At 39.6% G+C, this 24,589-nt stretch overlaps 1 protein-coding gene across 2 annotated transcripts; it reads left to right on the top strand.

Annotated features, from left to right (window-relative positions):
* Positions 1-6,363: 6,363 nt before the first annotated feature.
* On the top strand, positions 6,364-23,736 carry DIRAS3 (DIRAS family GTPase 3). 2 transcript variants are annotated; one of them, XM_078451802.2, is made up of 3 exons: positions 6,364-12,158; positions 14,999-15,628; positions 21,655-23,736. In XM_078451802.2, exon 3 carries the CDS (start codon positions 21,697-21,699, stop codon positions 22,177-22,179), a length of 483 nt encoding a protein of 160 aa, XP_078307928.2. In that variant the 5' UTR covers positions 6,364-12,158; positions 14,999-15,628; positions 21,655-21,696; the 3' UTR covers positions 22,180-23,736. The 2 variants fall into 2 exon arrangements, with proteins under 2 accessions (XP_078307928.2, XP_060482083.3); XM_060626100.3 differs by lacking the exon at positions 6,364-12,158 and having other exon boundaries at positions 12,169-15,628.
* Positions 23,737-24,589: the final 853 nt, after the last annotated feature.

The raw sequence follows: 24,589 nt of genomic DNA on the forward strand, positions 1-24,589 counted from the left end.
GTTTCCCTAGCAACCATCTCTGAATCACACAATGAGCTAAAACTATTGTTCTTTTTAATGGAGTCTGATATTAAGAGAAGCCCAACTACATAATTCACAGCGAGTAGCCACCCTGGTGTGAGCAAAAAGAGCACTGAGCATGGGGCAGGAGACCTATATTCAGCTTCCAGTCCACTGGGGTCAGATCCAGGATAGGATCTTATCCCAAGACCCTGGTGGTCAATGCCCCCAGCAGAGAAACGGGGTCTGAGCAGTGGAAGGTTAAGGAAGACTCAGGTATTTCTGAGTGAATGAAAGCAACAGGCACAGAACAAGTTGAGGCCAGGGGTCTACTGGACAAAGCCGAGACACGATGAGGTCTGATGCAGAGCCAGCTCATCGAGCTCCACAGGGCCTGAGCAGTGCTCAAAGTGCCAAGGCATGGAACGATCTTGGGCAATGCACTTTATTACACTGCCAGCACCTTGCTGGGGTCTGGGAGGGCGGGCCAGCCAGAGGGCATTCAGTTCTCAGCTTTTTACCACCACAGTAAGGGGCTTGAGCTGTATCATTTTTTCTGGCTTCTTCCAGCTCTTTAAAATAGCAGGAATTTCTGGTTCTGAGCCCATTTTAAAAATGTCATATTTACAGTCAGATGAAATAGCAGCTTTACTGGTGGCCCATACTGGAGCCTTGAAACTGGACCTGCCACCAAATGACCTTCAAAATGGCACTACCCTGACTGAATCTGGACCCCTACAGGGACGGAATTGGGGCTATGGCGCAGATGCATGAGGTGGGAAGCCTGCCTCAAACCCATGAATTCTGGAGAAAGAGAGACATGGTTCTCTGGACCCTATGCTGGGATCCAACTGTTCTTCCCATGGGAAAGCAGAAACAGTGAAAAAAAAAAAAAAAAAAAGGCTCCATCCTGTGTGCAACTAGCCTAAAAAGAGAGCCCACCGGTCAGGACTCTTATGTTCACCAGGAAGAGAAGTCATTCCCTCCCACTGGAAGAAGTGAAGGAGAGGTAGAGGGATGAGGGCAAGCTAACTTTCTAATGCTCTAAAGAGGGCAGAAATTTGTGCCTTGTAGACTGGCAAGAATGCAGGAGGAGAGAAAATGGTTTCCTACCACAGGGAGGGAGATACTGAATGAAATACTAAAGACACACATCTGCTCATGGTAGATAGTCCTTGCCTCTCCCTGCTTCCCAAAGAACAGACGTCTGGCCACTCACACCTCTGTGTGCAGAAAGACTGCAGCACCCAGAAGCTGTAAAGAAGACGTTTGCTCCTACCCACATACATACAGGTCAAAGTCCCCTTGAAAACTAAAATCCGCCATGAGACATTTCATTTCTTTCCAACGACAAGTTTGAGTGGAGCGGAACTATTGAGTTGTTGAATTTTTAAGGGTATAAAAACGTTTCAGTAAACTTTCCAGTATTTCTCACCATGACTCAATATAGTTTTATAATTTTCCCAGTAAAACAAAGAATGTGTTTATAAGCCTGTACTTTGCAAAGCCCTTTGCTGCCAATCATTCTGAATTGTCACCATCAGAAGATTCATCCCTGCTCATTACCTTTCTAGATTTTTTTGGATATTTCAAAGTTCTTCCTTTAGTAACTAGCACATTAATAATGGAAAATCCTGTCATGTATTATGTGCTGGACAATGAAAGAATGTCTAAGGATCAGAGAGGGAAAACAACACATAGAAGAACATGCTACAGTGAGTGGTTGAATTGGATTCAATCCCAAATCCATCCTCTTTATGCCTGCTTCACACGGGCCTGGAGTGACTTAACATTCAGGTTCTTTCTTTCCAGACATCGTTTTTGCCTTTCACTAGGCAATTGGGTTTGTGGAGGAGGAAGACACTGAAATAAAACCTTTCTGGGGCAGAATAATATATGGCCTTAATTTTTCAGAAAGTAAAGGAAAGCTCTCTCTTGTGGTAGGTTGCTGATGCCCAAAATAATCACAGCGATGGTGATTAGCATTTACCCGCACCTGACTCTGTGCCAGGCATAGTGCTACATATCTTATATTATTTCACTTATTCTTTACAGCAATCTCATGTTACAGATGATGCAAATGAGGGCTGGAGAGACTCTTGAGTAACTTTGTGTGGAGTTTCAACTAGAAAGTGGTGGAACTTTGCCAGTCCAGATAGTTTACTTTTAAATTCTTGCCAAAACCTTTACGCCCTACTTATCCATTCCTACTCCTACCCAAAGTTAGACATTTAAAGCAAATCCACTTTGAATTTGCATGTTCCTTAAGTGTTTGCATTTATAGATTGCTCACACTTGATTTATTTTGTTCTTTGCCCTCTGTACTTAGGAAGGGATGGGAAGAGAAAGAGGATAGTTGGGGAAAGGCTGGATTGGGGAGCTGTGGGAGCTCTGGGTAGGAGAGATAACAGGCTGATTCTCTGTACCCCAGGCCAGCTCTAGCCACGGTGTATTTGAAGGAGCAGCAGACAGGAGCTGGAGACCTGGATTCTTCACTAACTTAGCTACGTGAGCTTGGCCACTAGACTTCCACTCTCCAGCTATAGCTTTCCTGCACGGCCGTACAAACAGATTGGAATTGATGAATGATGTCAAGTTTCCCCAGAGCATCCAAGCTAGGTAATTCAATCCTATACCATTCAGTGAGAGAAACTGTTAGAAAAAGCCGTTTTCTCTGAGCGACCGTATTTGCATGTTTGTTTGGCAAATGCTTATATAATGCATACAACTGGCTACTATGTACTGCTTTAAGCACCTTGTTACATCAACATATCTAATCCTCTCAATAGACCTGCATGGTAGGTATTATAGGTGCTATTACCATCAATTTATAGGCAAACCGAAGCACATGGTGATTTACTCAAGGTCCGAAAGCTAGTAGGGGTGAAGCCAAGTTGAATCTAAGTAGTCCAGCTCCAGAGTCCATGTTCTTATGTTGTTGTTATTTTAGAGACGATGGAATTCTGTAACTGATCTAATGTCCCTCATGGCAACCAGTTTACTTTCACCTTTAGCAAATGTGCAAGCCCTGGGAATGTATGTTTTAGGTGCCAGGTTCACCACCAGCTTTGCCCTGCCTTCCTGTTTTTCTCTTACTCTTTACCCCACCAGACTTTTTCCCCTTGGGTGTGTCTGTTTGTAATTTACCAAAGCATCAATTTTGGAAGGTGATAATAAAATTTTTAAAAATAATAAAAATAAAGGTGATTCAATGATACAATTTGGAATCTTCCTAAGTGACTTGCCGTATTCTCCAGTGCCTGTGCTGTGCTTGCAGAGGATTTGGGAGAGTGGGAGTGAAGGAGGTAGCTCTCTCTTAACAGGAACTAGGTACAGGTTCTCAACAAAGATAACCATGCTCTGTGTTGGGAAAATTTGTTGGGTGTGGGGAGATTGATTATCATAATAATTAGGGGATGCTATTCGGATTTACTGGACAAGGGACAAATCTGCTTATGTCCTACAATGAGGGACACAGTCCCAGACAAATTTTAAATGTTCCACTGGAACTTCAGGCAGATACAAATCTCTACAGTTGCCAGACCCTAGCACCTAACTCCATTTCACATATTTTTTAAAAGGATAATTTGCATGGTTTTAATATATACTGAATTTTCCAGGAATCCAAAGGGAAGATTGTGCTTTGTTTCAGAACTTTACCAAGAATTGATCACCATTTAGAAATATTCCATCATCAATGATACTGTTTCTGTTTCAATTCAATATGCCTGTATCAGTTTGCATTTGTAGATGTCACATTCATATTGATTCTACTTATATATACATACAAACATGCCTGTGTAGCCTTTATCTCAAAATGTTCAATATAAAGAAAAAGCGTCAACAATAAATATTATTTGAATATTATCTTACTTCTCTTACATCTAAATTTACTTATTGTATATAGAAGCAAACATCTGCCAACTTCATTATATCTCTAGTGTAGTCATGTCTGAACACATCCAGGTTGAAATACATACTCTCTTTTCCTTTTACTGAAGTATAGTTGACATACAATGTTGTTAGTTTCAGGAGTACAACAGTGATTCAACAATTCTGTACCTTAGGCTCCCCACAATGAGTGCCGTTACCATCTATCATCATACAATGTTATTACAATATTATTGACTGTATTCCCTATGCTGAACTTTTCATCCCCATGATTTATTTATCTTACAACTGGAAGTTTGTACCTCTTAATCCCTTTCACCTATTTCGCCTATCTCCTGCCAATCCTTTCCCCTCTGGCAACCACCAGTTTGTTCTCTGTATTTATGATTCTGTCCCTGTTTTTTTTCTTTTTTTTTTTTTTTTGTTTGTTTTGTTTTTTAGATTCCCCATATAAATGAAGTCCTACGGTATTTGTCTTTCTCTGTCTGACTTATTTCACTTAGCATAATATCCTCTACATTCATCCATGTTGTTGCAAATGGCAAGATTTCATTCTTCCCTATGGCTGAGTAATATTCCATTATATAGATATGGATATAGATATAGATATATCATATCTTATTTATCCATTCACCCATCTATGGACACTTAGGTTGCCTCCATATCTTGGCTACAGTAAATAATGCAGCAATAAACATAGGAGTGCACACATATTTTCAAATTAGTATTTTTGTTTTCTTTGGGTACATATCACATGTTCCAGTAATTCCACTATAGGGTAGTTATAATTTTAATTTTTTTTTAGTTTATTCATTTACTTTGAGACAGAGGGAAAGACAGCACATACTTGCCACAGAGGGGCAGAGAGAGAGAGAATCCAAAGCAGGCTCAGCACAGAGCCTGATGCGGGGTTTGAACTCACGAACCATGAGGTCATGACCTGAACCAAAATCTAGAGTCAGATGCTTAATCAACTGAGCCACCCAGGTGCCCCTCTATTTTTAATTTTTTGAGGAGCATCTATACTGTTTTCCACCAGGATTGTACCATAAATATATACTTTTTATTATAAATTACTTTTTGTTTGTTTATTCTCTGTTCAACATAATATATTGTTTTCTAAAAATGTAGATTATTTGTGAATTTCTTTTCAAGATAGCAAAGGGGGTATTACAAATACATGTTTGAAATGGTGGTGTGTTGTTTGAGAACCACTGGCTAAGGCCTCAAACATGTAGTTTTCTGGCATGTGCAAAGGCCTTCTTCAACTGTGATTCCTAGCTTAATATGACAATAAATAACATTTTCTCAGTATCCCTTCATTGTTTCTGCATCACTCAAATTCATTTATTCATTTCTCAAATAATTTATTGCATGTTACAAGGGACTAGACACTGTGCTAGGTGCTAGAATGGCAATTTGTTTAAACTCAAGTAGACACTACAAATTACAAGATGATAAAATAAACATTTTTTTGCCAATAAACTTGAAATTTTTAATTATCAGAAATAATTAAATTATCAGAATTAAATTATCGGAAATAATTAAATTATCAGAATTAAATTATCGGAAATAATTAAATTATCAGAATTAAATTATCAGAAATAAATATTAGTTTAGCAAGGTTGCTGAACACAGGTCAAGATACAAAATCAATACCAGTAGTAAAAATTACAAAAAATAAATGAAAGCAGATACCATTTACAGTAGCAACAAAAATACCAAATACCTATGAATAAATCTAATAAAAAATGTGCAAGGCCTATACACATAAAATAACATAATATTGAGAGATATTAATGAAGACCTCTAGAAGTAGAGAAATATCCCATGTTTGTGAATTGAAAAACTCCATAAAACATAAACTCCATTATTTATAATCCTCATAAAAATCATAGTAGTAGTGCTTTTTAATAAAAACTTATAAGATGCTTCCAAACTACATATGGAAATACTAAGGGTCACAAATAGCTGAGATTCTACTATGATAGAATAAGGCCAAAGAACTTATTCTGCTAGATATCAATACTGATTATAATACTACAGAAATTAAGGCAGTGTGGTATTGATGTAAGTGCAGATAAACAGAGTACAGAAGAGTCCTCAAAAAGACCCACACATATTTGAATACTTGATCTTATAAGTTAACACTGAAAAGCAGAGGGAAAGGATCATTGAATAAACAGTGTTCAGGCTATTGGGTAGCTTTATGGGAAAAATAAACTTGATTATTATGTCACATCATACACAAAAATCAAATCTCAATTGATGGTAGTTCTAACTGTGAAGGATAAAATAAAATTTCTATAAGATAAAATAAGAGGGATGCCTGAGTGGCTCAATTGGTTAAGCATCGACTTCAGCTTAGGTCATGATCTCATGGTTTGTGAGTTCCAGCCCTGCATCGGTCTCTCTGCCCACTTCGGATCCTCTGCTCTCTCTCTTCCCACCCCCCCCCCCCCCCCCCGCCACTTGCACTCTCTCTCTCTCAAAAATAATTAAACATTTAAAGATAAAATAAAATGTCTTCATGATGTGAAGATAGGGAAAAACATTTATTAAATGACACAAAGATCACCAACAATAAAGGAAAATATTAATAACATGGACTACATTAAATTAAGAACTTTGTCTATTAAATGATATCACTAAAAGAGGGAAAATGTAAGCCACAGAGTAGAAATACTTGTAACACATGTTATTGACAAAGGACTTGTGTTCAAAATACATGAAAAATCTTTTACAAATCAGGAAGAGAGGTACAGATGATTCGATATATCTTCTTCACAAAAAAAGGATATCCAAATAACTGGTATGCCTACAATAGGTGCTCAACCTCTTTAGTAGCCAAAGAAATACAAATTGAAACATATTCTACCCTGTGACCAGCAGCTCCACTCCTAGGCACATACTCAACAGAAGTTCAAGCATATGCATACAAAAAGATATTTACAAGAATGTTCATCATAGTATTATTTTAATAGCCCCAAATTGGAGGCAACCCAAATATCCACTCACATTAGAACCATATCCCCATTCAGTGAAATAGTCTTCAGCAATTATGATGAAAAAACTACAGAAACATGACATGTGAACAAATCTCACAAGCATTATTTTGAGCACAGAAAGCCAACATAAAAGAATATATATTGTATGATTTCATTTACATAAGGTCAAAAACAAGCAAAACTAAACTACGGCTTAGAGTGTGTATAGTAATTATAAGGAGGGAATAGATTTGAGAGGAACTGAGCTTGGCTTTTGGGGTGCTGGAAATGTCCTATTGACTATGGGATGGATTATATTGAGATATATGCTTATGATTTGTACACTCTTTTTTTTTAATGTTATTTTATTTTGAGAGAGCAAGAGTGCATGCACACAAGGTAGGGAAAAGCAGAGAGAGGGAGAGAGAGAATCCCAAGCAGGCTCCATGCTCAGCACAGAGCTCAACATGGGGCTTGATTTTACGACCTTGAGATCATGACCTGAGCTGAAATCAAAAGTTGGATTTTTAACCAATTGAGCCACCCAGGCACCTCTGTACACTCTTTTTTTTTTTTTAATGTGAGATACATTTCAATAATTTAATTCAATAATCAGCAATGCCTTAATCAGGCCAATCTCGCAAAATTGTTTACACTTCAGTCATAATAATGTAATAGTTGATGTGACAATTTATGAGCAACACTGATGAAACAAAAGGGGGAAATTATCTAAGGTTAATAATTACTAACAAAAGAATTAAATTGAACTCATGGAAAAACAGCTACACATGGAACATAACCAAACACCTTAGAAAAATGCTTCTTGCCTGACTTGACTTTGAGTCTCGCTGGCATTCAAGTATGCTCTGTCTTCATCTGTGAGGCTCCTGCTGGTTCATACCCCACCTATTCCTCCTCTGGTCTCAGTGACACTTTTGTCTTAATCTTGGACCAGATGAAGCCAGAACTCTTTGAACGCTGACTGGCCAATAGCAGAATGGAAACGTCTCCATCAACACGAAGCTGCAAATTGCCAGGATTCATCCTAAATGAATGTAGCCCTCAGAGAGCTTGGTTGTTAAGAGGAACACACCCCCAGAACCCTTCTGTGTGGCCCCAAGCTCCCTCATCTACAAGTGGGATACTGAGATTTGGGTTTTAATTTTTAATCTGAGAGTGCAGATTAGTAACCAGGCTGTTTTCCTCCGAGAGGTTTTGTCTTTGCTGTTACTGTCTTTGTTGTTGTATAAGAGAAAGGCGAGAAGGCAGGGATTTCAAGACCCTTATCATCTTTCCTTAAGCTAACTTTTCTAACATATCTCCAGCAGATCCCGTGGGTGGTGCCTATTAACCAGACAAAAGTCACCACCACAAAACACCATGTGCTTTTTGCGTTTGAGCATTTGTCCATAACTTGCCCACTTATTTCTACCTAGATGAATCAATTCTTGCCTTCAGGGTTGAATTGAATGCAGCTTCCTCTGAAAGGTTTTGCTAACTATTGGAGGCCCCTGTGCGTGCTCTTTCCTGTGCTCTCACTCTAATGGCTACATCGTGACTCTATTTTCCACACCCTAAATCAGAAAGCCTCGTCTGTAGAGGGTTTGTCAACCAGTTATGGGTATGAATAGCTATCCATGAGATATTTGAAGGTGGAAATACTGGAATTTCACATCGCTTTTCCTACAGTGGAAGTGATATTATCAATGGTGTGCACTATGTTAAGTACTCATATATGTTATTTCTTTAAATCCTCGTGAAAATCCTAGTAGGTAGATGTTATTATATAGTTGCCTAAGGTTATTCTAGAAACAATAAATTGCAGAGCCAGAATTCAAACCCAGCTCTGTCTGACTCTCCAGGCCGTGCCCCCCCATTCTGCACAGAGCTGCTCACAGGTGTGGGGAAGGGCACGGGTGGCAGAGGTTGGGTAGCCTGTGGCATCCAGCATGGAGACAAGCTGGGTGAGATGAGGCCGGGCCTGACCGTGGAGTTTTGTCCATGTCAGATCGGTGCACCCTGAGCTGGAGCTCTGTCCCACAAGCAACCGGAAGACAATACGTGGGAGTAAGAAGGCTTCAGTGAGCCCTCTGGAAGACTCTCTTCAGTTTCAGAGTTGGTGGAGAACCGTGGCTGCAAGCACAGACTCGAGAGCCAGCCTGCATGCAGTTCAGTCTTGGCTTCGTCACTTATTGGATGTGTGACATTACACAAGTCACTTGCCCTCTTTGAGGTCACTCTGTATGCCTGGTTGTTCTTGTTGTTGTTGCTGTTTGTTTGTTTGTTTTATCTGCAACATGGCAATGACAGTACTTCCCTCACAGTGCTGGCTGGTGTGAGGTTCAACTGAGTTAATACATGGAAACCTGTCTGTGCTCCTCCTCTCCAAACATTACCCCAGTCTCATTACAAGAAGAACATCAGACAAGTCCCAACTGAGAGACATTCTACAAAGTATCTGACCCATAATCTTCAAAACTGTGAAGGTCACTGAAAACAGGGAAAGTCTGAGAAACTGTCACAATTGAGAGGAAACTAAGGAAAGATGGTGACTAAATATAGTGCAGTAGGTAGCCTTCATGGGATCCTGAAATAAAGGACATTAGAAAAGAAAACGAGGAAATCTGACTAAAGAATGGAAATTCGTTAAAAAAAGATGTACCAACATTGGTTCATTTATTATAATAAATGTATGGTAGTAATGTAAGATATTTGTAAGAGGAGAAACTGTCTATGAGACATATAGGAGCTCACTATACCATCTGTCCTGGTTAATTTTATGTGTCAATTTGATTAGGCCATAGTACCCAGTTGTTTGGTTAAACACAAGTCTAGACGATTCTATGAAGATACTTTTTAGATGTGAATAATATGAAATCAATAGACTTTGAGGAAAGCAGATTACCCTCCATAATGTGGGTGAGCTTTATCCAATCAGTTGAAGGCCTTAAGAGACAAACTGAGATCCTCCCAGCAGAAATCTGAATAAAGTATAGACTTAAGTTCATAATTATGCATCATCAATGATTCATTAATCGTGACAAATGTACCATACTAATGTAAGATGTTAGTAATAAAGGGACACCGGCTGTGGGGTAGATGAGGTATATCTCTTTACTGTCTTTGCAATAATTCTATAAATCTAGAATGGTTACAAAAGTTTTTTTAAATTTTTTTTATGTTTATTTATTTTTGAGAGACAGAAACAGACTGCGAGCAGGGGAGGGGCAGAGAGAGAGGGAGACACAGAATCCAAACCAGGCTCCAGGCTCTGAGCTGTCAGCACAGAGCCCAACGAAGGGCTCAAACTCATGAACTGTGAGATCATGACCTGAGCCAAGTCGGACGCTCAACCCACTGAGTCACCCAGGCGCCCCAGAGGGTTATAAACTTTTTAAAAAATGTTTAAGAAAATCAGACTTGTAGAATTCAGTTTTACTGGCAGAAATAGGATTTTGCTTTCAAACAGTGAAATGAAAAGCATATGCCATTATGTTCCACAATATCATCCAGAGTCTTGCTGTAGTGGCACAAAGGAGTGAAAATGGATTTCTCTTTATGGACTTGTACAAAAAAATACTTTTGTATAGCCAATGAGTGCTTTACAGTAGAAACACTGCACATATGGAAACAATCAAAAGGGAATACACTGCAGAATCCTGTGATTTAAAAAGGACATAAAATATGCTTCTTGTTTTTAATGGGATAATTATTTTCATTGTTAAATAATTATTCCTCTCTTTCTAGGTAACTCTCTTCTGCCACTTTAATAGACCATGTGGTGAAAATAGAGAACTGGGAGCAGGGGTAAGGGATGTGTAGGGAAGAAAGGTCTTTGTCTGGCAGGTCATGTTCAGAACATCAGGCAGTTGAAGACAAAACCATTCATTTGGAAGTATTTATTGTTTGCCTACTGTATGCCAGGAGTGTGAAGCTTCTAAAATGAATCATTTACAGATGCTACCCTCAAGCATCTTATCATTGTTCAGGGTTGTAACACACACACACACACACACACACACACACGCGCGCTTTGTATATGAACATATAAATTATGTATTATAATTTATAATAAGGATATATAAATTATATCCTTATGTATAATGTGTGTATAATTATAAATATGTAAGTCATATATATATATGTATATACATATCTTGCAAAGATCACTCGTTCCTTACCTCCCATAGGCAACTTTTCTAATGTGTTTAGTATGTATCTTGTATGTAAGTGTTCCTGAAAAAATGTATAATGCTGTTGATAGGCATACATCTTTAATGTATATAAATGGTGAGGTGCAATATATCTCATCCCATTTTCTTTTTTCAGCAAGCACTATGTTTTTAACACCCATTCTTATTGTTATATGAATATATGACACATTTATAATTGCTACACGATATTCCAAGGTGAGCATCCTGGAAAGAAGGAAGGAAGGAAGGAAGGAAGGAAGGAAGGAAGGAAGGAGAAAGGAAAGGAAAGAAAGAAAGAAAGAAAGAAAGGAAGGAAGGAAGAAAGAAAGGAAGAAAGAAAGTCCCTGTTTAGCCAGTCCCATTGTGGTGTCTGACACTCTTCCCAACAGTCCCCTCCTCAAGGAGGCTTCAGTTAGTTGACGCATTCCCTTGGGTCTAGGATATAAGTATTCACTTACACAGATCTGACTGTCTAGGAAAGTTTCCAAGGAAGGAAACTATAATTAGTGCTACTCTATAAATCTTCTCTGCCTCCCAAGAATATATCATTTTTGATTCCTATGGAATTTTTTCTTTCCTGATTCCAGAAGACTATATTAACTTCATCTCTATAATCCCCATAGGATTTATGAACATGAATTATATTTTAGGATGTTTACCTGTGGGAGAATAAAGGTGAAGGGTCTGAGAGACAGGAACAGACCTATCCTCGCTGTGTCTGATGGTCTGGGCCATCTTAATCTCCTTATGTGGTAAGAATAGGTGCTAAATTATTCTTCCTATGTTTGAATCTTAGTTCTGCAATTTTCTAGCTGTGTAACCTTGGGCAAATTACTCATCTAGGAAATGATGTAATTAAACCACAGATGATTTCTAGGATACATTCCAAGTCAACTACTGTTTCATCTATAGATGATTTCTTGGCTCTGTGCCCTTTCAGCATCATTCTTCTCTCTGAAATGTCTTTTCCCCAATGTCCTCTTCTCCCTTCAAGGTTCTCTCCAGACAGCATTTTCTCTATAAAGCTTTTCCTTAGAACTCAGTTTAAAAAAAAAATGAAAGATTGTTAAAGATGGAATAAATGAAGGTAAGATAAAATCTTTTATATTTCTTATTAATTGTTCTAATAGACAAGTGTTCAAAGTAATAATAGTAAATAGTAACAATTTATTAGGTGATTATAGCATATGGGTGAATGAAATGAATGACATTAATGGTATAAGAGATGGGAGGTATGAATTGTAATACTGTGTTATAAGATACCTTCATTGCATGTGAAGTGGTACAGTGTTATTTGAAAGTGGACTTAAATTTGTTATAAACGTATATTGTAAATTGATATGCTAAGAGAGGAGAGAAAATGGAATTACATAAAATGCTCAGTTAAAACCAGAAAAGGAAGAAAAAGGTAAAAAACACAGAACATGTACAATGAATAGAAAACAGTTACAAACATGGTAGATAGTAAACCAAATATATCAAGAATCACATTAAATATGAATGATCTAAATACATTAATTAAAAGACAAAGACTGTCAAAGTAGATAAGAAAAAGACCTAACTACATATTTTTTAATAAGAAACCCATTTTAAATGTAAAGAAACAGGTTAGAAGTAAAGGGATGAAACAAGATATACTATAATAACACTAATCAAGAGAAAGCTGGAATAGCTATTTTAATTTCAGACAAACTAAACTTTAGAAAAGGGAAATTATCAGGGATAAAGAGGGTCATTACATAATGACAAAGGTGTCAATTCTCCAAGAAAATATAACAATCTTTAACATGTATGTACCTAATAATAGAACATCAAAAGACATGAGGCAAAAAATAAATGAACTGCAAATAGAAATAGATAAATCCATTATTATAGTTGGAAACTTAAATACCCCTTCAGTAACTGATAGATCCAGCAGGCAGAAAATGAGTAATAATAAGGTTGAAGTAAACAGCACCATTAATCAGCTAGATCTAATTGACATTTATGAAATACTTCATCCAATAAGAGCAGCATACACATTTTTTTTCAAACTCATATGGAACATTTACCAACACAACCACATTTGGGGCCATAAAACAGACTTGAACCAATGTAAAAGACTGGAAGTCATACAAGATATGTTCTCAGACCACAGTGGAATTTAACTAGAAATCGACAACAGAATGATAAATTTTAAAAACTCCCAAATATTTGGAGGCTTAACACACTTTTCATTGGATGTAGAGAAAGCAGTGCGTGTAGGCAAAATTTATAGAATGAAGTGACCTTATTAGAGAAGAAGAAAAAATCTGATATCTGTAACTTAAACTTTCACTTTAGAAAACTAGAGAAAAAAAGCACAATTTAAAACTAAATCAAGCAGAGGAAAGGAAATGAAAAACATCAGAGCAGAAATCAACAAAATTAACTGGAAAACATACCAAAAAAAATCAATGAAACAAAAAATGGCTCTTTGAAAAGATTAATAAAATTAATAAACCGCTGGCCTGGCTAACCAAGAAAAAAAAGAGAAGACACAAATTACCAGTATTGGAAATGAAATAGGGGTCATCACTACTGATACGGCAGACATTAAAAAGTTAATAAAGGAATACAGTAATCAAGTAAGGTTCTAAAGGAGTATTTTTTTTTTAAAGTTTATTTATTTTGAGAAAGAGAGAACGTGAGAGCAAGAATCCAAGGCAGGCTCTGCACTGCCAGCACAGAACCCAACGTGAGGCCTGAACTCACAAGCTATGAGATCACGACCTGAGCAGAAATCAAAAGCCAGATGCTTAACCAGCTGAGCCATGCAGGCGCCCCCCAAAGGAGTAGTTTTAAGATTTTGTTCTATATCAGAATTACAGGAAGGGGCCTATAAATTGCAGCCCCGCCCCAGGTCTCACCTATAGATTCTGATTCTGTAGACGTGGGTTGGGTATTTTTAACAAGAACCCCAGGTGATTCCAATACACTTGATCCTAGGACCACAAGTTGAAAAGCACCTAGGGCTCAGATGAAAGCATTAACCCTAGATGGAGAAAAGAGCATAAATATACCACAGGAGATGTGTGGGCCAGGGGCTGGTGGAGTGTTTGTTTGGTTTTTTTTAAGGTTTTTTAATCTATTTTTGAGAGAGAGACAGAGTATGAGCGCGGGAGGGGCAAAGAGAGAGGGAGACACAGAATCGGAAGCAGGCTCCAGGCTCTGAGCTGTCTCAGAACTCATGAGCCACAAGATCATGACCTGAGAGGCAGTCGGACACTTAACCCACTGAGCCACCCAGGTGCCCCAGGGCTGGTGGAATTTTATCTGGTGGCCTCCTTTCTTTATGGAGAGGATAGCTCTGTGAACAACGGGCTATTTGTAGCCAGAAGGTGGTAGGAGCAGTCAGGCTAGAAAGAGAAGTTGTAGGGATGGGAAAAGATGCTTACATGGGGTAAGGGAAGGGATTCTGAAGTAACCCCAATCCTGGAAATCAAAGTTGTAAAGATACTATGTCTTTGTGAAGAATGGGGAACACAACTGCCATTAGTTTTCTACAGAGCTTAAAGAGGGGAGGAGCCTAGAAAGAAACTGGAAGAAAAAAGACTTCTAAAATTCCAGTTGTGAGGGTTCCAAACATCACCACCTCTCTCTGCTAAAAAGGCAGCATGGTGTAAAATGCACAAGCCCTGGAACTAGCCAGATTTCCCAGCCTAAGATTAACCACTTAATCTCTTTATTTATAAAATGGACATAAAATAATCTCCACTTTATAGACTCAGAGTAAGTTCTAAATGAGTTAACACATGTAAAATTATTCAAGCAATGCCTATGTCATGGCTAACACTCGGATGAATGTTAGCTCATTCACATTCTATAAGCAATACCCTGCTTGAATTTTACACGAATAAGTCTATTAGTTTTACCTCAAACATAATTACTTTTGTCCCCATTTTACAGGTGAGGAAACGATGTAAAAGGAAAACAAATGGTTTGGCCAAGTCCCTACAACTACTACGTGAGCAAACAGGAACTGGACACCAGGTCCCCAAACTCCAGCTGCGTTTTCTGAGTGTCTACTCGGTGCCAGGTGGTTGAGAAAGGTGCTTTTTAACATGTCAACACTTGCTATGTACTGCCCCTATTATCAGTTGAGGATATTGAGGATAGAGTTAAAGGCTACCCTGTAGAGAGGTAGTGGAAACAGGGCTGGAGAGCAATTAGGCTCTTCCACACCCCTTTGATGGAATCTATGTTACCCCATAGCATACTGGTTGCCTCAGAGCTACCCACTAGTGCTTACTAGCCCCTGTGAGGAAATCAGATTTAATGAATCTCAGCCCTGTCAGAGAAAAGCTAATAGCTTTGTGGGAAATAGAAAAAAGTACCTACAAAGCTTTAATACAAGGTGAAAAGGTGCCTGGGAACTCGGAGAGATTCCTTCCAGTTGGAAGTGAACCTTGAAGAGGAGTGGAACTGGGGCATGTGGATAAGGGGCCTGGGTTGGGGGAAGAGCTGACTGGAGAAGCAGACACACGGAACTCCCAAGAATATCCAGTGAAGTCAGTGTGTGCAGAAGGCTCGGGGAAGGTAAGATTTGAAGGGGAATTTGGGGGTCTGTTTGCAGGGAGCTGGGAATATGAAACTAAAGAGTTTGGGCTTTAATCGGGAGCCGTGAGAGTTGCGTTGCTTCTGGTTTTTTTGCAAGTGCTTCTTAAAATTAATGTTTTTTACTTTGAGCTAATTGAAGATTCACATGCAGTTATAAGAAATAATAGAGACCCTGAGTAACTTTGACTTAGTTTCTCTCAATGCTAAATACCTTGAAAAACTGTAGTCAATATTATGAACAGGATATTAACATCGATACAATCCACAGCTCTTATTCAGATTTCCCCAGTTTTACTTGTAGTCATTTATGTATTTAATTCTATGGAATTTTATCATATATGTAGGTTTGTGTATCTATAACCACAGTCAAGATCTATTCCAAAGATTTTCTTTTTTTTCCTGGAAACTTTTTAACTTTGCATGTTATATATAAGTTCTCTTATCCATTTTAAATTAACTTTATAAGGTGAGAGATTTAGACTGGAATTTGTTTGCTTATGTGTTTTTGTCCATGGATGTCCAATTGCTCAGCACCATTTACAGAAAAGACATCCTTCTGTATTGACTTGCTTTTGTGCCTTTGTCAAAAAAAACACAGCTGAACATATTTGTGTGAGCCTATTCCTGGGTTCTCTATTCTGTTCCATTGATTTATATATCTATCTCTCTGCCAATATTACACTGTCATAATTACTGTGGCTATATAATAAGATTTAATATCAAATAGAGTGATTCTTCTCACTTTATACCTCTTTTTCAAGAGAGTGTTAGCTATTCTAGGTACTTTCCATATAAATTTTAGGATAAGCTTGTCTATGTCTACAAAAAACTTTACTGGGGATTTTGGCAAGAATTCCGTTAAACCTAGAAATCAGTTTGGAGGGGACTGACATCTTTACTAAGTTGAATCTTCTAATACATGAACATATTATACCTCCATCTATTTAATTTGATTTCTGTTATTAGCACTTTGTAATTTTCAGCATTCAAATCCTTGATGTGTTTTATTAAGTATATACATAGTATTTCATTTTCTTTATAGCAATTTTAAATAATACTGTATTTTTAATTTTGGTTTCCATTTAAGCTGTGTTACTATGTAAAAACATCCTTTTACTTTCAATCCACTTTTGTCATTAAGTGTGAAGTGAATTTCTTCTCCAAACACCATATAATTGGCTTATGTTTTTTTTTTTTTTTTTTGGTTTGTTTGTTTTAATCCACTCTACTAATCTGCTTTTTTAATTGGTGTATTTACATCACTTATATATAAGGTAATTCTTGATATATTTGAGCTTAAGTATGCCATTTTATCATTTGTTTTCTGGTTTTTCTGTTTCTTTTTTCTCACCTTCTTGTGAGCTACATTTTCCAGAATTCCATCTTAATTTACTTTTAGAGTATTTGAGTGTATCTCTTTATATAAAAATTGTTGTTCTAGGTATTACAATATGCATATGTGACTTATCACAACATGTTGCTATCAATATTTTACCACTTCGAGTGAAGTATGGAAACCTTACCTCTATTTAGGTCTCTTTGCCTTCCCCAGTGTTTAATACCATTACCTCAAGTATCAGATATTATGATTTTTGTTTCAATCATCAAATATGATTGTAAAAACTCATGACAAGGGTATATTATTATAATTACCCCCATTTTTACCTATTCTAATATTCTACTTTCCTTTCTAAAATTCCAAATTGTTCTCCATTATCATTTTTCTGTTTGGAAAACTTCCTTTAGCCATTTTTTAAAGGGCAAGTTTGTTAGCAACAAATTATCAAAAAAAATTTTTTATCTTAGCCTTTCCTCATCTGAACATTTCTTTATTTCCTCTTCGCTCTTGAAGGAGCAATTTGCAGTTGACCTTTCTTTTCTTTCTTTCCTTTTTTTTTTTTTAAATGTTTTTATTTTTGAGAGAGAGAGATAGAGAATAAGTGGGGGAGGGGCAGAGAGAGAGGGAGACACAGAGTCCGAAGCAGTCTCCAGGCTCTGTACTGTCAGCACAGAGCTGGACACGGGGCTCAAATCCACGAACCCTGAGATCATGACCTGAGCAAAAGTCAGATGCTTAAACGACTGAGCCACCCAAATGCCCCAACCTTTCTTTTCTTTCAGCACCTGAAAAATGTCCTGCCATTTCCTCTGCCGTCTGTGGTTTCCAATGAGATCTCTGCTGTCAAATGAATTAGGTTTCTTTATAGGAAATATGTTGTTTCTTTTTAGCTGTTTTCAAGAGTTTTTCATTGTGTTAAGCTTTCAGAATTTAATTATGTGTCTTGGCATGGATTCCCCTGGAGTTATCCTGATAAATTACTTCATCTTCTTGGAATGGTAGGTTTGTATCTTTCACCAAATTTGGGAAGTTTTCAGTCATATTTTTTCCCAATACTCATTCAGATCTATTCTGTGTCTCCTCTCCTTCTAGGACTCTGATAATACAAATGTTGGAATATGGGTTCCTGTCCCATAGATCCTTGAGACTCTATTTTTTTCCCAGGTGATTTTTCTGTCGTTTACACTGAATAAATTTTATTACTTTATATTCAAGTTGAATGATTCCATTCTCTGTCATTTCCATTCTACTATGGAGCTCATTCAGGAAATTTTTACAATTTCTATTATTGTATTTTTCAGTTCTATAATTTCCATTTAGATCCTTTATATACATTTTATTTCTTTGCTGAATTTTTAAATTTTTATTTGCCTCAAGAAAATTTATAAGTGATTATTGAAGAATTCCTATGATGGCTTTAAAATCCTTGAAATGTTATTCCAATATCTGACTCATCTCTGTCTTGGTTTCACTGAATTGTCTCTCTTTCTGCTCTATCTCCAAACTTTGGATCCTAATTAGCTCCAGAATGCTAGTCTGGTCTATTCCTTTGAATCTTTGGCCCAGTGCAATGTTGGTTCCCTGGGCTGGGTCTCTTTATTAAGGTAATATATTTTATACTGGCTTTGAGGTAGAAACCTTGATTTGGATATAGGAGCTACGGTTTCTTATGTTCATTATTCCTCATGAATTCTATTTCATAATTTTTTAATTTGACCTTTCTAGCATTTAAAGTTTTTGGCTTTGGGATATATAGCTCTCCACCACTCATTTTCCCAGTTTTTCTGTGTGTGTCTATCTTTTTTTCTCTCTCTTTCTCCCTCTTTCTCTTTTTTCTTTGTCTTTTTCTCTTTCTCTCTCTGTCATTCTTGCGTGTGAGGCCTCCAGAGTCACCTTCATTCATCTACATCGGTGCTTTCAAGAGCCTCTTTTCTAGTCTTTTTTCATTCCCAAAGACTTTTCGGTTGCTCTAATTACAATAGGCAGAGTAAGTTTTGTGGTTTAGGAAAAATGAACAACAATTTCATTATGGCTTGCCATTCTCACCCTAATTCTTCCTTCCCCTGAGTTCTTCCGTCCTCCTCCAACTTATTTCTCCCTGAAACCTGCTATGTTTTCCAAAGCGAAATCTGCTTTCCTTTGGATTAAATAAAAAGGTCACGACACTTCCAAAAGCCATTTTTAAAATGCTGAAAGACTGGATGTGTGGATATTCTTCTGCAGTAGCTCCTTAAATCTTCCCCACAATTCTTTTTCGTAGGCATTTGTTCCTATTCTACCGAAAAGTAATTTTTCCAAGATTACATAGCTCAAAGGCATATTAAGGTGTATTCAAAAGAAGAAAAAAGGGAAAAAAAGCATAAGCATTCTAAACCAAATTCTCTGATGCTAAAGCATGTGCCCTTGATCTCTCCAACATGGATGTACTTTTGGGTAAAAATTAAAAAGCTATGGAAATTTTTTTTACTAATGAGCAAGAAATAGCATATCAGATTAATGACATAGAATGTTAGCACCAGAAAAAGAATAAAACTAAAACTAGGAAAAGTAGGTTTGGGCCTATGTGTATCATTTATGAGCCCTGTAACCTTGAACAAGTAATTTTACCTGCTACATTAGTCCTTCTTTGGCAAATAAGAAACAAATTTGTAAACAAATTACAAATTTCTTTTGCCTAACAAATTACTACAAACTTTCTGGCTTAAAATAATGCTCAACTACAGAACTCACAATCTTGTAGGTCAGAAGTCTGGATGCTCTCTGCTTAATCAAGGATAAAATCAAGGTGTTGACTGGTCTGTGGTCTTCTGTGCAGTTTCTAGAGAACAATCTGCTTTCAAGTGCATTTGGGTTGTTGGTAAACTCCAACTGGAAACAGTTGTAAGCCAGAGGTCCACGTTTTCTTGTTGGCTGTCTGCTTCTAGAGGCTGCCCACATCCCTGCCCCGATTTTCTTAGGAAGCTTTTGTGGTAATGATCAAATGAAACCTATTGTATAAGCAGTGGTAAGAAATGTCATAGCTGCTGCTTAAGATCACTGGGTTTAGAGGACATCCCTCAACGTTCTTACATAGAACCTCCAAACCACAGGTAATCCTACCAGGAGGCAGCTTCTGAAGTCTCTTATAACATGTGTTAGTTGGACTTTCTGGACGGACAAAAATCAGGTTTTGTGTTGGAGAAATGCTTACTGAGCAAAGTGTTTGAGGCACCACGAAGCACCTGGTCCTGGTGGTGGAAAGGATTCTAGTTGGTCATTCTGTAGTGAACTGAAGGCAGGGAGGCTTGGGCAAGGCAAACCTACAGTAGCCAAAGGGCATAGAAGTGGTTAAAGATGCCTGCAGGGAACTAAAAGTGGAAATCCTGTAAGCCTACCCATCCGCATGTGCCAGGGCCTGTGAACCCAGGGTCTCTCCCTCATCCCCCTCTCCCCAACCTCCACCCCTGGGCTGTGGCTGTGCGCACAGTTCCTCTTCTGTAGGAGATGTAGGCACACCGCCCCGCTGGCCCTCCCTCTGCATATGAGCAAGTACAATCTCCAAGCCTGCGCCCTCCATCTCTGGGTGGCGCTGCGCTGCAGTGTTCAAGCACTTAATGGGCTCAGCACATGGGTTGTATCCACCTGCTAGGGGAGGCTGTGATTGGTCTTTGCTGTTGCCACTGCCCCTACCCGCGCCACCACTGATTCTAGAAGCAGTTAATTTGCCCGCGTGCACACTTGGTGGTGCCTTGGAGAGAGGTAAAAGCTATATTCCCCTCCGCCTTCCCACCCCCACCCCAGCACGCCAAGAGACACGGTGGGTAAACCAGTTTGGGCTGTTGCGCGTGAGAGCTGGAGGCCTACTTGTCCGGGAAGTGGGTATCCGTCCCTCGACCTTCTGAGGACAGTTGTTGTAGGCAATGGGTCTATACTGGCACCAGAGTGGAGCATCCTGGCTCCTTGGACACCCTCCTTACCCCCATTATTACTGAATCGGGTCCTTGAGGTCTCCAAGGAATAGCAATTGACGAAAGGCCAACGCCTTTCTGCCTCTCTCCCTCTCTCTCTCCCTGTTGCCTCTCCCCTCCCCCCCTCCTTCTCTCTCTCCCTCTGTCTCCCTCTGTCTCTCTCCCTCTCTCTCTCCCTCTCTCTCTCTCTCCCTCTCTCCCTCTCTCCCTCTCTCCCTCTCTCCCTCTCTCCCTCTCTCCCTCTCTCCCTCTCTCCCTCTCTCCCTCCCTCTCTCCCTCTCTCCCTCTCTCTCTCCTTCTCTCTCTCCCTCTCCCTCCCCCTCTCCCTCCCTCTCCCTCTCTCTCTCTCTCCCTCTCTCTCCCTCTCTCTCCCTCTCTCTCCCTCTCTCTCCCTCTCTCTCCCTCTCTCTCCCTCTCTCTCCCTCTCTCTCCCTCCCTCCCTCTCTCTCTCTCTCTCTCTCTCTCTCCCTCTCCCTCCTGCTCCCTCTCTCTCTTCCTCACTGCCCATACCGCCTTTTATGATTACCATGGGTGGGCAATGAGCCTGGCTCTGCCTCAGTGGAGGGAAGGAGGTGGGATTGGGGGAGCGAGCTGAGAACCTGCCGAGTGTCCCCAGGTAATAGCTAGCGAAGGAGACACACGGGGAGTCTTCTAGGTTCTAAACCCCATCTTTCTCTCTTCCTTTCTTCCTCCCTAACCATCTTTTGCTGCTGGGTAAGTGCCAAGAATTTGTGCGCGCGTCTGCCCACCAATTCCCTGCGATGAACAATAAGTGCTTTGGCTTCAAGAAACTGCTGATTCAGAACGGCTGGTTCAGTGGCTGTGTCCTCTGCCCGCCCTGCTTGTCACACATTCTTTTCGTGCCCCCAGAGCAAGAGCAGGGCTTATGGCATCGTGGCGCATGGTTCGTATGGCGTGTGCAAGAGTGCGCTGGTGCAGAGGGCGGAGCGTGCGGCTTTCCCAATGTGTATCTGCCAGTCATTGAGAAGACCTATCGCCAGGTGCTGAGCTGCAGACCCAGCCTTGGGGCTCTGCACTTCACCGACACCGCCCATGGCCACCGCTACCTGGATCTCCAGCGCCTCGCCATTGCCTTCATCCTGGTGTATTCAGTCACCAAGAAGCAAACCGTGGAGGAGCTGAAGCCCTTCGGTGAGCTGTTCCGCAAAGTCAAAAGCAACAACTTGAATAAGTATTCTATCTACTGGTGTGCAGCCAACGCAATGAAAGCGGCTGGGAGCTGACTGGTGAGGGACCGCGCTGCCTGCGCCTTGGAGTGGAATTGCCCGTTCCTAGGGGCCTCCGTCCAGATGGCTATCGGTGTGCAGGAGCTGTTTCACATACTGCTGAAGCACGAGAAGCATCCTGCCACCTACCTCCACCATCCTGAGAAGAAATCCCAGATGCCCAAGACCCCCGAGAAGCTGCTACGTAAATACATCATCACGTGAGTTCTGGGTGTTAGGATCCTGAACTTCTAGAGTGTGCGGAAACATGGACCCGTCCCGGTGTAACCTGTCACTGTTAAATGGTTGAAACATTGGAGGAGGAGGAAAAAAAGGAGAACGATGCATTTAAAGACCACTTGGGGGGCGCCTGGGTGGCTCAGTCGGTTAAGCGTCGGACTTCAGCTCAGGTCACGATCTCGCGGTCCGCGAGTTCGAGCCCTGCTTCGGGGCTCTGGACTGATGGCTCAGAGCCTGGAGCCTGCTTCCGATTCTGTGTCTCCCTCTCTCTCTGCCCCTCCCCCATTCATGCTCTGTCTCTCTCTGTCTCAAAAATAAATAAACGTTAAAAAAAAATTCAAAATAAATAAATAAATAAAGACCACTTGGATAGACTGTAGAGATTAATGTTTGAAAAAGAGAATGAAATGCTGAAATGAATTGAAGAGGCCACTGCTCTTCGCGTAACTCTATCGCATGTTATTTTTAAACATTTCAAGTCCTGTAAAGTCCCCATTGTATACTTAATTGTTTAAAAAATGTATTTTTGCAACAAAAGCTGTGGCAGATAGCTTTTAGACAGATATGTTAAACAAGATAAATAAATGGATAATCTATGGCTGAGCATTGGGGGTCAGGGAGAGAAAATAGTGAAAATGGAACTTGCTTACTAAATATGTGCTAGTTATTTCCTAAGTCATTTAAAAATGTTTGGGTATTCCACATAGCAGTTTTTGTGACTTAAGGCTTTTCCTGCAAGCTTTATAATTTCTTTTTCACTGGGCAGCAAAAATATCCATTGCATTGAAATTTCAACCACATCTGGGGACGGTTTCTAATAAGAATTTTACACAGGGAAACTTATTCCCTCTTGAAATTAGCCAGTGGGGGCAGGGGTGCAGTTAAGGAGTCCCCACCATGCAGAGCTGGTTTATATCCATAACCTTTCCAGGACTGACATCCAAAGGAACTCCAGGCACCTCAGAAGAGGATGCTCACTCTGTTGCTGTCCTGGAGATAAAAAGGTGGCAAAAAGCAGCCTTTGGCTGCTTCAAAAGTCTTCCCTCAAGAAATGCTAGATGTAGGGAGTGGGGAGGGGGAAGGAGGGTAGGGGAAATGGTGGAATGTGAAATTTCAGAAGTTCTTCCTTAAGGGAGTTATTTTAAAAAGATTAATTTTAGAGGCACCTGGGTGGCTCAGCCGGCTGGGCGTCCAACTTCAGCTCAGGTCATGATCTCACAGTCTGTGAGTTCAAGCCCCGTGTCCAGCTCTGTGCTGACAGCTCAGAGCCTAGAGCCTACTTCAGATTCTGTCTCCCTCTCTCTGCCCTTCCCCTGCTCATGCTCTGTATCTCTCTGTCTCAAAAATAAATAAAAAAAAATTTTTTTAATAAAAAAAGATTAATTTTATATCTGAACATGATTTTTTTTTTTTTTGAGTGAATACTATACATATCCTTTTGAATGTCTTTATTTTTAGTTGGGGAAAGGAGGTTCTTAATCTGGTAAATTTTTTTCCCCATGATATATTTATTATTGAATGATTTATGTGTTTTTAAAAGTAGCTTCTTACAGGGGTGCCTGGGTAGCTCAGTCAGTTAAGCGTCCAACTTCGGCTCAGGTTATGATCTCACGGCTTGTGAGTTTGAGCCCTGTGTCCAGCTCTGTGCTGACAGCTCAGAGCCCGGAGCCTGCTTCACATTCTGTGTCCCCCTCTCTCTCTGCGTGTCTCCCTCTCTCTCTGTGCGTCTCCCGCTCATCTCTGTCTCTCTCTCTCTTAAAAATAAACAAACATTAAAAAAAAAAGTAGCTTCTTATAGCTTGATTTTTAGGGAAAAAGCACACTGTTGAAAAGTAATCATAAACAGAAGGCAGATTTGAGGGAAGATCTATTTGCACATGCACAAGAAGATAATAAGTTATATTTTGGATAAGATGGTTGCTAGGATAGCCAGGTGGAGCTTTCCAGTGGGAATTAGACTGGGATTGGTGGCTGGAGATGATGAGTTTTCAGCATACAGCTGGTGGTAAGACTATGGAGGGAAAAAAAGGCAAGATAAAAGGGTTTAGGACAGAATCCTAAGGGAACACAAGCACCCTAGAAAGCTACTGACCTAGAGGAAACTACAAAGGACACTTAGAAGTGACCAAAAGAGGGACGCCTATGTGGCTCAGTCGTTTAAGCGTAGGACTTAGGCTCAGGTCATGAT

The sequence above is a fragment of the Panthera onca genome, chromosome C1, assembly GCF_046562875.1.
Source record: "Panthera onca isolate mPanOnc1 chromosome C1, mPanOnc1 haplotype 2, whole genome shotgun sequence".
Taxonomy (NCBI): Eukaryota; Metazoa; Chordata; class Mammalia; order Carnivora; family Felidae; genus Panthera; species Panthera onca.